Source organism: Stegodyphus dumicola, chromosome 9, assembly GCF_044657685.1.
Source record: "Stegodyphus dumicola isolate Sdum_Otavi_A_Nest chromosome 9, ASM4465768v1".
Taxonomy (NCBI): domain Eukaryota; kingdom Metazoa; phylum Arthropoda; class Arachnida; order Araneae; family Eresidae; genus Stegodyphus; species Stegodyphus dumicola.
In genome coordinates this window covers 60,524,208-60,539,143 of record NC_140776.1, presented here as the reverse complement: position 1 = coordinate 60,539,143, position 14,936 = coordinate 60,524,208, and the positions used below count along the sequence as shown (strand labels likewise).

General features: G+C 30.7%; 1 protein-coding gene across 4 annotated transcripts in view; it reads right to left on the bottom strand.

Annotated features, from left to right (window-relative positions):
- LOC118201174 (KICSTOR complex protein kaptin-like) overlaps positions 1-14,936 on the bottom strand; it is a 54,498-nt gene that overhangs the window by 12,652 nt on the left and 26,910 nt on the right. For 3 of the 4 annotated variants that reach the window (XM_035373220.2, XM_035373224.2, XM_035373221.2), the window contains 4 exons: positions 13,738-13,813; positions 6,759-6,832; positions 323-423; positions 110-202 (listed from right to left, as the gene is read on the bottom strand). In XM_035373220.2, coding sequence (XP_035229111.1) covers positions 110-202; positions 323-423; positions 6,759-6,832; positions 13,738-13,813 — 344 coding nt within the window. The remainder of the gene's footprint in view (positions 1-109; positions 203-322; positions 424-6,758; positions 6,833-13,737; positions 13,814-14,936) is intronic. The other variant, XM_035373223.2, reaches the window with a different exon arrangement.

Genomic DNA, 14,936 nt, shown 5'->3' with positions numbered 1-14,936 from the left:
AAAGCTCTATTTGAAAGTGAACCTGGAATATCACTTACATATTTCTCTTCCAGAATCTTTCAAAATCACAACAGAGTTTCAAAATGGTATTATGATTTAAAAAATTTACCTTGAGATGAAGAGTTGACTGAATCTTGAAAAAGCTTTGCAAACGATATTGGGCCATCATGTTGAATTTTCCATGATGACTGGATTCTGACTTCTAAAGTGACATTATAATAAAGCACAAAAAAAGTCTAATTCCAAAGATTATCAAATTGATTATAATGAGAATAAATATTTATAATCAATTTGTTAAAAGTTAAATTTGGGGGAATACTACCTGGCATAAGATTTAGATAAGTTACTATCACAGAACCATCTTTGCAACCAAAAGCTGTCAATCTTGTTTCAGTTGTAGTTATAAAATCCATCCACATAACTCTATATACAGAAATAATTAATACTGAGAAGGAAAACTTTCATTTTATTGATGTATGTATAAAGTATACGATAAATTTCAACAAAAGAATATAAATGTGCTTCCATCACAAATAATAAATAGAAATATACATGTGTTTATGTGTATAGAATATAAGTACATATATATACATATATAATAATTTATTTCCTAAACCGTATTGATTAATTGATTATATTATCTCCTAAGTTTAATTAAAGTAGAATTATTTTAAAAGTGTGCATCCATACTGGTAAGTTCATACATACACCTTATATAAATAAGAGTTTAGAAATTTCAAAATTGAGATTGCTTAAGTCATGCAGTATGCTACAAAATTAATTAAATACGGTAAACCCTTACCAAATGTAAACTTGCAGAACACAATTTTGTATACACAGATTACCTTAACTGTCTCCATTTAATCTGTTCAATATAAGAATTTGAATTGTATGCGGGTAAGTTGCAGAGCATCGGTTGAATAGCAATAGTCCTCTTTAACGGCTGGTTTGAAAATTCTTTCTTTAAAAGAAAATCAAACATTGCTTAAAACAGTAAAAATTTAGCTTTAAAAGTTTTCTTAATTCTCAATAATGTTTCAGGACAAGATACTGAAGGCCTCACAACATTGCATCCAAATGTAGAGTTTTTATTCCTTCAATCAAATACCACTTCCTTAATCCAACCAATGGATCAAGGAATCATAAAAACATTCAAAGCCTATTACACCAGGCATGTTAACATATCTGTAAATAAAGCACCAATGAAGGAAAGCATGACACACTAATGGTATTTTGGAAGCAATTTAACATAAAATACTGCATAGATGTGATAAATTTGCATGAATTCATCAATAATGAATGCTTGCTGATATCAGCTCTGGTCAGAGGTTGTCAACAATTTTAAAGGATTTCCATCAACTGAAAATGAAGCTAAGGAAATTGTACAGATTGCAAAACCAATAGGTGACAAAGGATTTTCAGGTATGAAAAAAGGGGAAATTTAATAATTAGATGAAAATGATAAAGCTGGAAGAACTGGATGATTATATAATACTAGCTGACGATGAAAGCAGCAATACTCAAAACGATAAAGAGCTTTTAGCATAGAGGTTAAACAAATTGTTAAAAATGGCACAAGAATTGTCTGATTTTGTAATTGAGATTGACCCAAATGAAGAAAGAAGAGGATACTTTAAGAGAAGTATTAAAAGAACTTTGCAATTTTTACTGAAAAATATTTAATAAGTTGCATCAGACATTGTCATACCTGCCAACCTCTAAAGATAAAAATTCAGATTTCTCCCCCAAATTCAGAAGAACACGAAGAATTAATATCATGCTTTGATATTAAAAAAATAACAATTTATACAAATAGAAAAAAGAAAATTGTACTTGCATTAGTAAATCTCAATTAAGTAGTAACTAAAAAATTTATTAGGAAACATAAAACAAGAACTTAATGTTACACAAAAAAATTATTGCAATGAATTTAGAGTGCATTTTTTGGCTTTAGCCAAAAATTTTTTGGAAAATTTTCTGTCATAACAATTAGTTTCCTCATAACATTTAGCAATTAAAATGTTTTCTAGAGTTTTTGGTGAAATTGAAGAACGAAACACAGTTTTGTTTTTCTTCACAACACTGAAGACTCTCTCGCACTCAGCATTACTGTGTGGAATTACAGCTGCAGCTTTTTCTGCTGCCAAATTAATTAAGTGGCATGGGCATCCAATAACAATTAATTCATTTTGTTCTTTTTTGAGGAAAGAGGCTACACCCTTTTTGTCACTTACGATGACATGAGCATTATCTGCACCAAATGAAATGCAGTTTGATATTGGGATGTTAAGTTGTTTCAACTCATTAATTACCAAGGAGGCAATATTTTCCCCCGTAGCGTCTCCATTTAACAATGGAAGACGCAAAAGATGAGTTTTCATTTCATTAGAAACATCACAGAAATATGTGACAACAATGGGGTAAAGCTTCCAATCGCTGTCGTTGCTGTCATTGATTGACACCGAAAATGCTGAATTCTGGAGTGCAGCTATCGTTTTACTTTGTACATCACAAGCAATTTCATTCACAATAGAAGATGTTTTCGTGCGAGCATAAGCATATTTCTGAGCAATCTTGGAGTCAGGAAACATCCATTTGAAAAGTTGACCAGCGTGATCGGCAGCGCTTAGCGGCACATTGTGTTCGATGAGGAATGCAGTAAACAAACACTCTGCCAAAATGACATCGGCATCCGAATTCGTAGCCGAATTTGAAAAAAAAATCATCCACTTTCTTTGACATTGTCGAAGCCGAAGCATTAACTTCATGCTTTTTAGACTTAACATGCTTCACAAAGTCGCTTCTTCCACCGTGACTTATTATGAAGTCGCACACGCACACGTTGCAAAATGCATAGTTATTTCCTTTGAAGGATTCTTTAATTGTTGGAAATTCGGCTTTGTAGGCAGGCCAAAAATATTGAGAATATGGTTTTTTTGAACTCATTTCGTAACAACGACGTATTAAGAAAATTCGTAGCACGTGCAAACAAAAAAAAAAAAAACCAGAATGCGACAATCCACGCTTCTGAGTCCGAGCTGAGTAATTCCCTTGCTGCTGAAGCGAACGCGAAAAAAATAATCTGGCGCCCACAAAGAAAAGAGTGGGAGAAACAAGTTCAGCGCATTGGATTGGCTGGTTAAACGGCAAGTTGGGAGACACCGCAGGTTACTGGATTTGAAGTAGTCGGTAGTTGGCGGTAAAACACGATGCAATTGGCAAAAAAAAAAAATCGCTGAATTGGCGAAAAATTCTAAAATTTCGACAAAAATCACTAAAAACACTTGAAAAAGGAAAAAAAACGTAAAGACAAACGCATTTTCATAAAAATTACGAAAAATTCGTATAAGTTGGCAGGTATGCATTATCCAAAGCAAAAATTACCAGCTATTTAAAAAAATAACTGTATCATGTTCCTACTTATTAAACAGTATTAAAAACCCTTTCAATGAACATTTTCTGGATTTTTTCCTTCTATTTACAATAATATTTAGGTTTGTATAAAGTGCACATACTTTCTAAATCTGAACTATAGCTAACTAGATTTTTTCACAGAAAGTTAACTTTGTGGAATGTGATTTTCTTGTACGCACAATGTTGATAACATAACCTCCATGTTCAGCAAGGGTTTATCATAATCTGATTAACTAGCTAACAGGAAGGAAGATGAATTAAACTTGAAGCGAAAACAAAATAACATAAAAATATATATTATAACAAATAGTTGAAAATTCTTGGGTCTTTTCCAAGGAGCAGCTGAACTCATGGCATATCACAATGGAATTAAGGAAAAACTTTTTAAGCAGGTTTTTAATTTCCTTTTCCATTCAGTTTATTATTTGAAGAACTAACTCTGAACTCTATAAATCTTTTAAAGAACTAGATATAGTAAAATATATAAGGATTCAGAGAATTAAATGGGCAGGACACCTGTGCAGAATGGATGAAAATCGTATAACTAAAAAGATCTCGTCCAGATCATTAAACACCCGAAAAAGACGGAGACCTAAACTTAGGTGGTTCGAATGTTTGGAAACAGACTTAATAATTTTAAAAATAACTAACTGGATGCCCATGGCCAAGGATAGAAGAGCTTGAAATTCGATTTTTGAAGAAGGCAAGGGCCCATCCTGCACTGTCTGGCCATTGAAGAAGCATTCAGTTTATTATTTAATTAATTTCTTTCCCTAATTTTGGGCTAATTGTCTTTTCAATTATTTTCCAAATTTAAGCATACTGCCTTCTATTTTTTTTATATCACTTTTCTTCAATATGGAAACTTTATTTGTGCAAAAAATTATCTTAACAGATTCTTATTTACTTTTAAGTAAATTACTTTTTAACATAAATTTGTTTTGTTTCCTTAAATCTTGACATTAAAATTTAATTACTTTTATTTTATAACAGTTATGTCACATTTTTGCACATTTCTTAGGCTCAACATCTATTGTAAAAATATTAATTTACTCATTCGCCTTTGTTTTTTCTGGTTTCTAATTTTAAGGATTCTAATTCTATACCATTTAATTTTTGTACAGCATTATTATTTAAGGTCCCTGTGGTACAGATTATGTTTTGATAGATGTTTTAAAATTTTATAAATTTTAAGCTTGATTTTTAATTGCATTTTTTATTAATATTACAAAAGAAAATTTTCATGGCCTTGTATTTATGTTTTAAATTACTTTAAATTTGTTATTATTTGCCCTTAATTTTGAATTATTTCATGACTTTGTTTTTTTTTAATCATTTAGATATAATTCAGAAATATAAACTGAAACTTTATTGAAAAATTTTTTGGCTGTTTCTTGAAAAAAAGACCAAAGAAATTTCAACTATTTGTTATAGTTTTATGTAATTTTATTGAGTTGTTTTAACATTTTGTTTCAATTTTGATTTTTATTTTTTCTGTTAGCTAGTTCGCACCACTTTTGATTTAATTATTATCTTTTGATTATACAATACTAAGTCCATAATTCAGATGTCCAATATCTAAAATGATTAAGATGCAATAACACGCCAAACAAATATTAATTTAGAAGTCAAACAACAAAAATCAGCATTATATTTTCAAATTTTCAAAGGACTAGTTCCAATGGTTTTACGAACCATCATCCGCAGCTGTAAAAGCGCAAATGAACGAGATAAGATACAATGATAAGATAAGAAAGCCTGGACAGGAGACAAGCTACTGGCACCATCTGTTGATGAAACCAGAACTAAAACATGATTTCTTTAAAGCCTGAAGACAAAGGTGATTGAAATTAGGATTGTTAACTAGAATGGAAAGGTTTTTTTTTTTTTTTTTAAATGTGAAATGCCTCTAGAAAATCCAGTTCACCAATAGAAGATGTTTTTTGAATAATTTTGGCAGCAGAAAAATTGAAAGTGTGATTTTCGGACCAACAATGTTGAGCAACAGAAGTCTTCTGTGTTTCCTTTTTTCTAACATATGCCTCATGTTCCTTAACACGAAATTTTAAGACTCTCTTAGTTTGGCCAATGTAAATTAAACCACACTGGTAAGGAATCCTGTAAAATACCCTAGGAATTAATATCTGGAATGGGGTCCTTGAGTATGGAACTCGGAATTTTATTGATGGGAGAATAAACGACTCGAAAGTTAAATTTCTGCAAAATATGTGCAGCTTTATAGCTAATTGATGGAAAGAAGGGAATGACAACGGAATTTTTATAATCTCCTAAAACAAGAGTGTGCCTTTTGGTGTGTTGAGATGAGCATTTTTTTAACTGCTTGGTTAATAATGTAGGGTGAAAAGCCCCTGTCAATAGCTATTACTTTTAAATAATTTAGTTCTTCATCAAGGGATAGTTTGGAGGAGCAAACTTGAAGAGCGAGGAAAACATAGGAATAAAATGAAGCTAACTTTTGTTTAGTTCGATGACATGATTTGAAGTGTGATGGAAGGCAAACCGTAGTACTGAATTTGGATGTGTTACATGTGACCAGAATGTTGAGAAACGGAAGAGAATTGCAAGTCTCGAGTTTAAAAGTGAACTGAATAGCAGGATCAAACTATGATCCTGCTATTCAGTTCATATCATAGTTTGCTTTGAATTTATGTTTAATTCATATGAAGTACAAACTGTACTGATTACCTAAGGTGTAAAAAAATTATGGCGCCAGTGCTATACATAATATATACACATTAAAATAACACTTTTAAAATTACTAAAAATTGGACTTGCAGAACCAAAATCTAACACTAATACAGCTAAGATTAAATGAATTTATTAACTAAAGAGATTACCAGCCCAGAAAAAGTAGAGTAAAAGTCTATTGTAATGAAAAAATTATTGTAACACATTGAATATGTTGGTCAGTTGAAGATATATTATAAAAAACATTGAATGCTGCTGATTCCATGAAATAAGTCCAACTTTCAAAGGGTATTAGCCTTTTTTGATACAATCAACAATTAAGGAACTCTGAATCATGTTTAATCTTTTCAGTCTACTTGAGTGAATTGTGTTTCACAAGATAACTTTTTTTTTTTTTTTTTTTTTTTTTTTTTTTTACTAGAATTCTCTTTTATTGTAAAAACATTTTTGTAAATATGTTTTTAGGCATATATTTAATTTTTTAGGTAATTTTGATTTATTGCAAATAGCCTTGCATTTTGGGAATGTGTGAATATTTTTGACCTTACAGTGTATTTAAAAGTTATGGAGTATGTGATATAATCATGCAACTTTCTAGGAAAATTTACATAAAATCTGTTTAAAATTAAACTTACACTGATGTCAGATCTTCAAATTCTGGGAAACAAACATCACTTGGTTCTTCGCTATATGTTTGTCGAGTTTTATCCTGATAGAAAAAATAACTAAATTTTGGACTATAAAATTAAACCATGTAAAAACAAGATATACATAAAATAAATACAATATTTAAAACTTTTGACATTATTACTTCTCACCAAAGGTGAAAAAAGAAATTACTATTCACAGATATATTATAAATTTTTAAAATAAGTTTCTGTTTGAGTACCATTTAGGTCACAAATACAGGGTGCGGCAGGGAAATTTCCTTATTTGAAACGCACGCCATCTAGCAACATTCATTCCAAGAAGGGTGGAGTGGTGCTCATTGAAAAGAGCGGTATCTAAAGTTTTATATCATGTAGGTTTAGTACCGATCATGCAGTGGACGAGAGAGGAGTGCACGTTCTCCGTGGAGTCGTACTTTTCAACGTACTGCATTTTCATCCTTATAAATTGGCAGTGGTGCAAAAACTTGATCCATGTGATTTTCTTTCACGAAAAAATGCATGCAAAGCCATTCTTGACAATACGCCTCATGATGCCCTTGTGTTCTTTAGCAATGAGGCTCATTTTCATCTTTCCGGTTGTAGCATGCTTTAAGCAAAACATGCGATAATGGAGTGGCACGAATCCCAGAGAATTTCATCAGCAGCCCCTCTATAACAGAACGTGTGATTTTTTGGTGTGCATTGTCCAGAATAGGCATCATTGGACCATGATTTTTTGGAGAACATTACTCTGGACGCCTTATCTCCTTACGAGGCGATTGTCAGTGGTCAGCGCGCTCGCCTGATTTAGCCCCATGTGATTTCTTTTTGTAAGGCTATCTGAAATCTTTAACATCCAAAAACCCTGGCTCAACTGAAGAACAATATTCAAACTGCTATCGACAACATAACCGTTGATATGCTGGTAAAAGTGGAAAGAAGCTTCAAAACTCGACTATCTCAATGCATTGACCAGAACGGAGGCTACCTTTATGATATTACTTTTTAAACCATAATAAAAAAAAACTTTATGTGTGTCTCTCTATAACTTGGAAAAAAATTAAACTGACAGTGCTTACGCTACTTGTGTTATTCATTTTAAAAATAAGGTAGTTTCCCTGCCACTCCCTGTAATAATAATAAAGAAGTGTTTTATAAGAAACAGAAAATTTTCAATGGGGAAAATATCTCTGTTGGCCAATTTTTACAGTTAATACAGCCACTGGATTCTGTTCAGCTACGGCCTTCAAATAATCTTTTTCCTTTGCTTGCTAGATCTCCCACAGTACTTCCCAGCAACCATGAAACTGTTGCTAAGCTACTCGATTTAACCATGGATAAAAGTTGCATAAAAACACACAGCATACATCTGTACTTTTGTTTGATGTAACTCTGATGAACTCTTTTGTTTACCTGATTGACTTTATTTGTTCTGAATGACTGAATGACTCCTCAGCCACCTTTTGTTTTTATGAACAAGAATATAAATTAATTGTTACTGCTGTAATTTTTTCTTGCATTTTGAAAAAAATTATTAAAATTTGGGACGTGATGTCTACAAAACAGCAAGCAGTAGATTATTTTCTAAGTTATAGGATATATCCATCAAAAAGAATGTATATTAATGGAAACAATAAGGTATTTTATTTGAAAACAGATAAACAATGACAATGCGGTGTTAAAAATTGTAACAAGAGAATATCCACTCTGAAAGCAATGTAATTCCAGGGTAACATTTGTCCATTTGTAACTGCACCATTGTTCACTTACAACTGATTAAGAGAATTAACATCTGTTGAACAGAGAAAAAAAAAGCTGGTTATAGCTAACAAATCAGTAATAGATTACAACAATTACCTGCAGGAAGTTTGTACTCATAACATTCTAACAGAACTTCTGGCAAAATTAGAGGGCCTATCAAAATACCATGTTTCGCTGAAAATATGACCAAATAAAAAAATAAGCATATTTTTCAGGGTACTCCTAATATAAGCGCTACCCCTAAAATAAGCACTAATTAAGATTGTTAGCCAGATGGGTGCCTTATTGCTGAATGACTAGGTGCGAAACATATGGACATTTGAAGCAAATAAATATGACTGTGGCAAATTAAAATCTTTATTAATCAATAAGTGGTGTAAGCAACGAACATTTAGCACTTGATTTAAAAAAATTTGATACTCAGATAAAATGAGTGCAAAAAGAAAGAGCTATTCCATCAAGTACAAAAAAAGAATTATGAAAGACTCTAGGGATAAAAAATCTAACAGCTTTTTGTAAAGAAGTTGGATCTATTAATGGTCCAAAAATGATGATCAGAGTACAATAACCTCAGTCAACAGGTCAATGAGGGAAATGCCAAGAAGTGTGGATCAGGTCGGCAACCATTATTTCCTGTATTAGAATGCATCATCTGTGAATGGACAAGATGATAGTAGAGCAATGCATTTCGTTGTTCACAGGGCTAATATTCAAGCACTTTCTCTTGCAACAGCACAACAGTCAAACATACTGCAAGATAAATTCAATGAAGCACAACACTGAGTAGATGGCTTCCTTCAATGATACAATTAGCTTTAAAAAAGTGAAAAAGTGAACAACACTGTTCAAATTTAAAGATACTGAAGTGATTAAACATGTGCATGCATTCTCAAATGTTTTGTTAATGGCATTGACTTTTTTACGTACCAACTCTCGAACATGATTCCTATGGATGAAATCGCAGTGCTTATGAGGCAAGGGTTTCAAACTACCATCGATCAGAGGAGTACCTTTGCGATATACTAACTGCGAAAGTGCACACATTACCTGTATTTTGGCAATTCATCTCAATGCAAAGAAAACCCCCTCTAATCATCTTTAAGGGCAATAGAGAGAAAACCGAATGTGTTTCAGATATTTGTGTTCTTGAGACTGAAAATGGTTGGTACACATAAGCAGCAATAAGAAAGTGGGTTGATTTATTTCTACCACATGTTTTGCGAGGTGGCAAAGAGATATGCTATAGTGGGATTCTACCGGTATTCACTATGTTAAAACCATGAAGAATTTTCTTGCACAAAAAAAGAATTAATCAAATAATAATTCTTGCAGGAATGACTGCATATCTCCAGACTCAACATATTGCATTAAACAATCTGCTGAAATAGAGTGCTTTATTTAAGATTTTAAATATGCATAAATCAGGCTGAATGCCTGACAATTAATTGAATGGCATGTCTTGAGTATTAATCTTGTCGTTATGCATATAGTATACTATTTTATTCAAAAAATGTAAAATGCACAATGATTACAATTTACATTCAGGGTTTAGAAATTTCCAACTTCATTAGTAAATAATTTAAATATAGAAATATAATCATTATTATTACTGAATATTAACTTAAATTACAGTTTAGTTGTAAATATTGGTACTATTCATATTATAAAAGATGACATTTAAATAACATGTGCAAGAATCCAAACACTTTTATGAAAAGCCAGATAGGAATTATTTTTGCATGTTAAGCTTAATTTTGGAATTTGTTCAGGCACATAGTAACATTCAGCCTGCCAAGGTTATAGCCATGTAAGTTCTGCCAGTGCCAGAAGCGAAGAGATTACGAATGTGCTCCTCGAGAATAAAAAGTCTGATGTGGTTAGCACAGGACCTCCAGCCTATTAAGACATGAAACTGGTGAAAACTATTCCGCCAAAACAAACTTAACGTAAACTATCACGTCTGGTTGATTATTTGCAAATAAAATTTAATTTATTTATAAATTTTATGGCTTTATGTTGTTATAAACACTACTCATCTTTTATTACTTTATTCTCTCAGGCAGTGGACAATGATAACTATACCTGCTCATGTACACATCTATTCTCATGCTTTCATTTGAAAATATTGCATCAATCATAATATATCTTTTGGTCATATAGTGTTTGATCTATGCAAATCAATGACTTGACAATTACGAAATTTTTAAAAGCAGCATATTTTTAGAATTCCGAATAGTGGTAATACAATTCTTTTTCAGTCTTTCCTCGGTTTATGATATCAATGTTCAGTTTTCTTAATATGATGACCAACTTTTTTATTTGTCATTTTTAGTTTTATTTATTAAACATCACTTTATTCGTACTTATGTTACATAAAACTGAACAACAAAATCTTTAAAACCAGCATATATTTAGAACTTCCATAGAGTGTTAATTGTTGCCATACATTTATTTTATATTCACAAAATTTTTATATTTGCTATATCATATCTTTAAAATAAATACAGTGATAACATTTGGTGGCTTTCATTTGAAAAATGATTTGACACTAAAGTGAAACAAACACAAAATTGAATTAAATATTAAAACTGAAAAGTGTTATATTATATTTTAATATAGTTTTTCATTAAAAACTGTTATGAGCTTCAAGTAAAGTACCACTTTGTGTTGTCTATTAAAGACTGTTATAGCCTTTCTATAAAGTACCGTAATTTCAAACAGATAAACCACAGCTTATATGCATTTAAAGGGCAACATATCTAAAGGAATTTTATTTCTCAACTGTCTTTAGAAATTCATTAGTTTAGATCATAAGTTACACACAAGCGAAAGAGTCAATGTAGAATTCACTGCAACATTTTTAGCCTGATATGAAAGCTAAGCTTGTGCTAAAGCAGTGCAACAAGTTCGAACTTGTGTGAAACTCACTTAACTACATTAGAATGTGTAAAGACACCATAATGCATGTACACTGTAAAGGGGGGACAGTTCTATATCTCCCATTTTTGAACCAACTGACAAAATTCAACTTGCGTTTTTCATGTCTCCAAAGCGCGACTTAGGATATGTATTAGATTTATACATAGTACTGTCTTAACATAGGTATTTTGACACAAAATCGGACTTTTTCTGAAATAACATACAATTTTTTTCAATATTTCGATTCTACGACTCAATTTACGCCAAACTACCAAGTTTTCTAAAAATCACATGGGTAGTTTTTAAAAAATTAGCTCTCAAAATTTTAGCTCTTCAATATTAATTGATATTGGTATATATTTATTAATCTCTCTTTTTTTTATTAAACTTATTTGATTATTCCTTTGATATTTCGAAATTTAGGTTCATTCCAAATAAACTCACCCATTTTTATGATTTATTTTTAAAAATTGTATTTTTAAATAATTTTTATAAATTTTTCAAAAAATTTTTGAATTATAATCTGTATAATTTTTACCATCTTAAAGTACACGTATTTCTAAGCATACGTATTGCTGCAAAAAATTACAGTTTATTATTCAAAATTTCCAAACGTTAAGTTATATATTGGCAAATTTTGAAATTTGGCATATTTGTTGAAAGCGATAAAACATCAAATGTGGTTTAGACACTTTGCTAAAATTATTTGAAAGTAGAAATGAAGTGAATTTTTTTTCCGCTCACGCACAATGCAAAAAGGTATGAACGAGGTGCCTTTTTTCCGCTCTGGTATAATAGAAGGGAAAGAAAAATTGGTTGCTACATATTAAGAAGTTTGCAGAGTGAACTAACTATTCTTGGTGCAAACTGCAAAAATAGTGCCAAGATAAATTTTTGAATTTCTCCATAAATTTCACAGCAAATTTTACAAAATTTAGTATCTAGGCATAATTTCAGTCGTAGAATCAAAATCTGGGGAAAATTTAGTATGTTATTTCAGAAAAAACCCAATTTTGTGTCAAAATACCTGTTATATATAAATCTAATGTATATTCTAAGTTGCGCTTTCGAGACATGAAAAATGCAATTTGAATTTTGTCAATCTAAGTTGCGCTTTCCAGACATGAAAAATGCAATTTGAATTTTGTCAATCAGCCCTGTAAAACATAAGATATAAAACTGCCCCCCCTCTTTTTTTGCGCATTGTAACCTTTGCTCAATTCTGTGATTTTGCTTGAATTTACCTATGACCATCTTCTTTTCAACAGCCACAGTAACTTTTATTTCACCAAGTTCTGTGTTTATTCTTACACATGTCTCATTACTTTATGGCTTGCTTACTGCTTACTTTATTATTTGCTCTTGTTGAATTTTTTTAATTATATTATTATAGCTTCAACTCAAAGAAAAAGTTATATAGCCGCTTTCAAGCTTTCAGCAGTGAAGAAATAGACAAAAATTGGAAATTCGGCTGTGGTTAGAAAATTTCAAGTTGATGAGAGATACATTCAGCAGTGGAACTTTGAACAAGAATTAGAGAAAATGCTTCAGAATAAATGATCTTGTCAGACTGGAGTAACAGCCCAGCCTATTTTGGAAGACCAAAAATGCAGTATTATGCTTTAGATAGAATATGCTTTCAAGCAAAAGTAATTGCTCAACAAATTAGCATGAAAAACTTTGTTTGAAGTTTTTTGGCATTTTAGGTTCATGAAATGAAAGACATTATCCGTTCGGACGAAAACAGAGAGAAGATTCCCGCAGAGTGGCTTGAGGAAAAAAAATAGCTTCTTTGGAGTATACATCTAAGAACAAATTTGAATAGAGGGCAAATAATTAATATGGATGAAGTGCCCATTATTCTGTCTGCCCTCCGAGCAGAACTGTTCATTCAACAGGTGAAGAAACTACTAGAGAAGCCAACTACAGTTTAAAAAAAAACGGATGAAGCCAACCCCTTTGATCATTTTTGAAAGAAAAACAAGTTTGAAAGAAAATTTCCCTAAAGGGGTCATATTATAAACATATTGCTATAGAGAAATAAACAGAAGTCTGAAATAAAAATTAATATTTCCTTTTATATATTCTTTACCCAACTTATTTCTTCTAACCTTTGAAAGTGATCAGTGTTTTTGAGAATATGAATGATAGAACAAAAATGACAGTTTGAACTTAATTTCTTTAATGTGACTATCTCCATAAAAGATGAAAATCATCTGAAACACAGGTGATCATTATAGGGTTCACTATAAATATATGTTACATATGTAATACATATGCTTACTTCTCTATACATATGAATTTTACAGTCACTTCCACTTAAAAGCCATACCATTTCTTTTGATCCTTTTATGAAGGGTCTAAAATAATAAAGTATTAAAAATATGTGAATTATTAAAAAAGGCATCAATAAAGACAATAATTATTTGAAACTATTTTCTTGCATCATTTATTAAATGTTAATCAATCTAAATTATTATAACTGACACCAATCTGACAAAAATAAATAGTACAATGTTCAATTATTCTGCATTTATATGCAAGACTATGTGAGCAGATATAATGCTTTTAATATATAATGCTTATGTAATATAATAATATAATGTTTTTAAAACATGAAACAAAAAGAAAGTATTACAGCACAAAGTCTAAGGTCCGGATTCGATCGGCGATTCTGGATTTGGAATTTTCTGGACATTAAATCATCAGTAAAATTAAGAATATGAATATATGTTTTATTATGAAAACATATCAAAAATGAGATAATGAACCATTTATGGCCTTAAAGAAAAGAAAATTTACCCCCCCCCCAAAAAAAGTACAATTTTTTGTTCATTACTAAACATTTCTTCCAATGTAAGTTGTTTAACTTGTTTCATATTTTGTGCCATTACTTTCTATTTAATTCAATAGATAGATATAATTTCTTGTTCAGCTACAAAGTTTCATTATTAAAGTCCTGTAACTTCAATGTCAGGAATTCCCATTAAATTGTCAACTGAAATTCTTTTATTCTCAGCTACTTCTCTGTCACTTTCTTCACTGTCAGTAGTGATATTATCTGGATTTAGAACTAAACTACAGATGAAAGCAAAAAATAATACATAATGATTTGTTTCATGGTTACAAATGAAATTATTGATTATATATATTTATGCAACTAAATGATTGTTTCTTCAATTTAGAGGTATTTATTTAGTCATTATCATTATTTTATTATTAATCAAGACTCTTTACATGTTTTATTATGAAAACATATCAAATGCACATGCGTAAAGCATGAAAATAATTTCAAAAAATAATAATTAAAAAAATTAATAAATAATAAATAAAAATCTGAAAGGCTTCAGATTTTAAATTATGTCCTAAGGGCCATTTTTTAACGTTTTGACTGTTACCTTTATTTATAAAATATCATGTTCTTTGCATTTAAACCATAAAATTCAATTCAACAGCAATATCACAAAATAATTTCAAAATGAG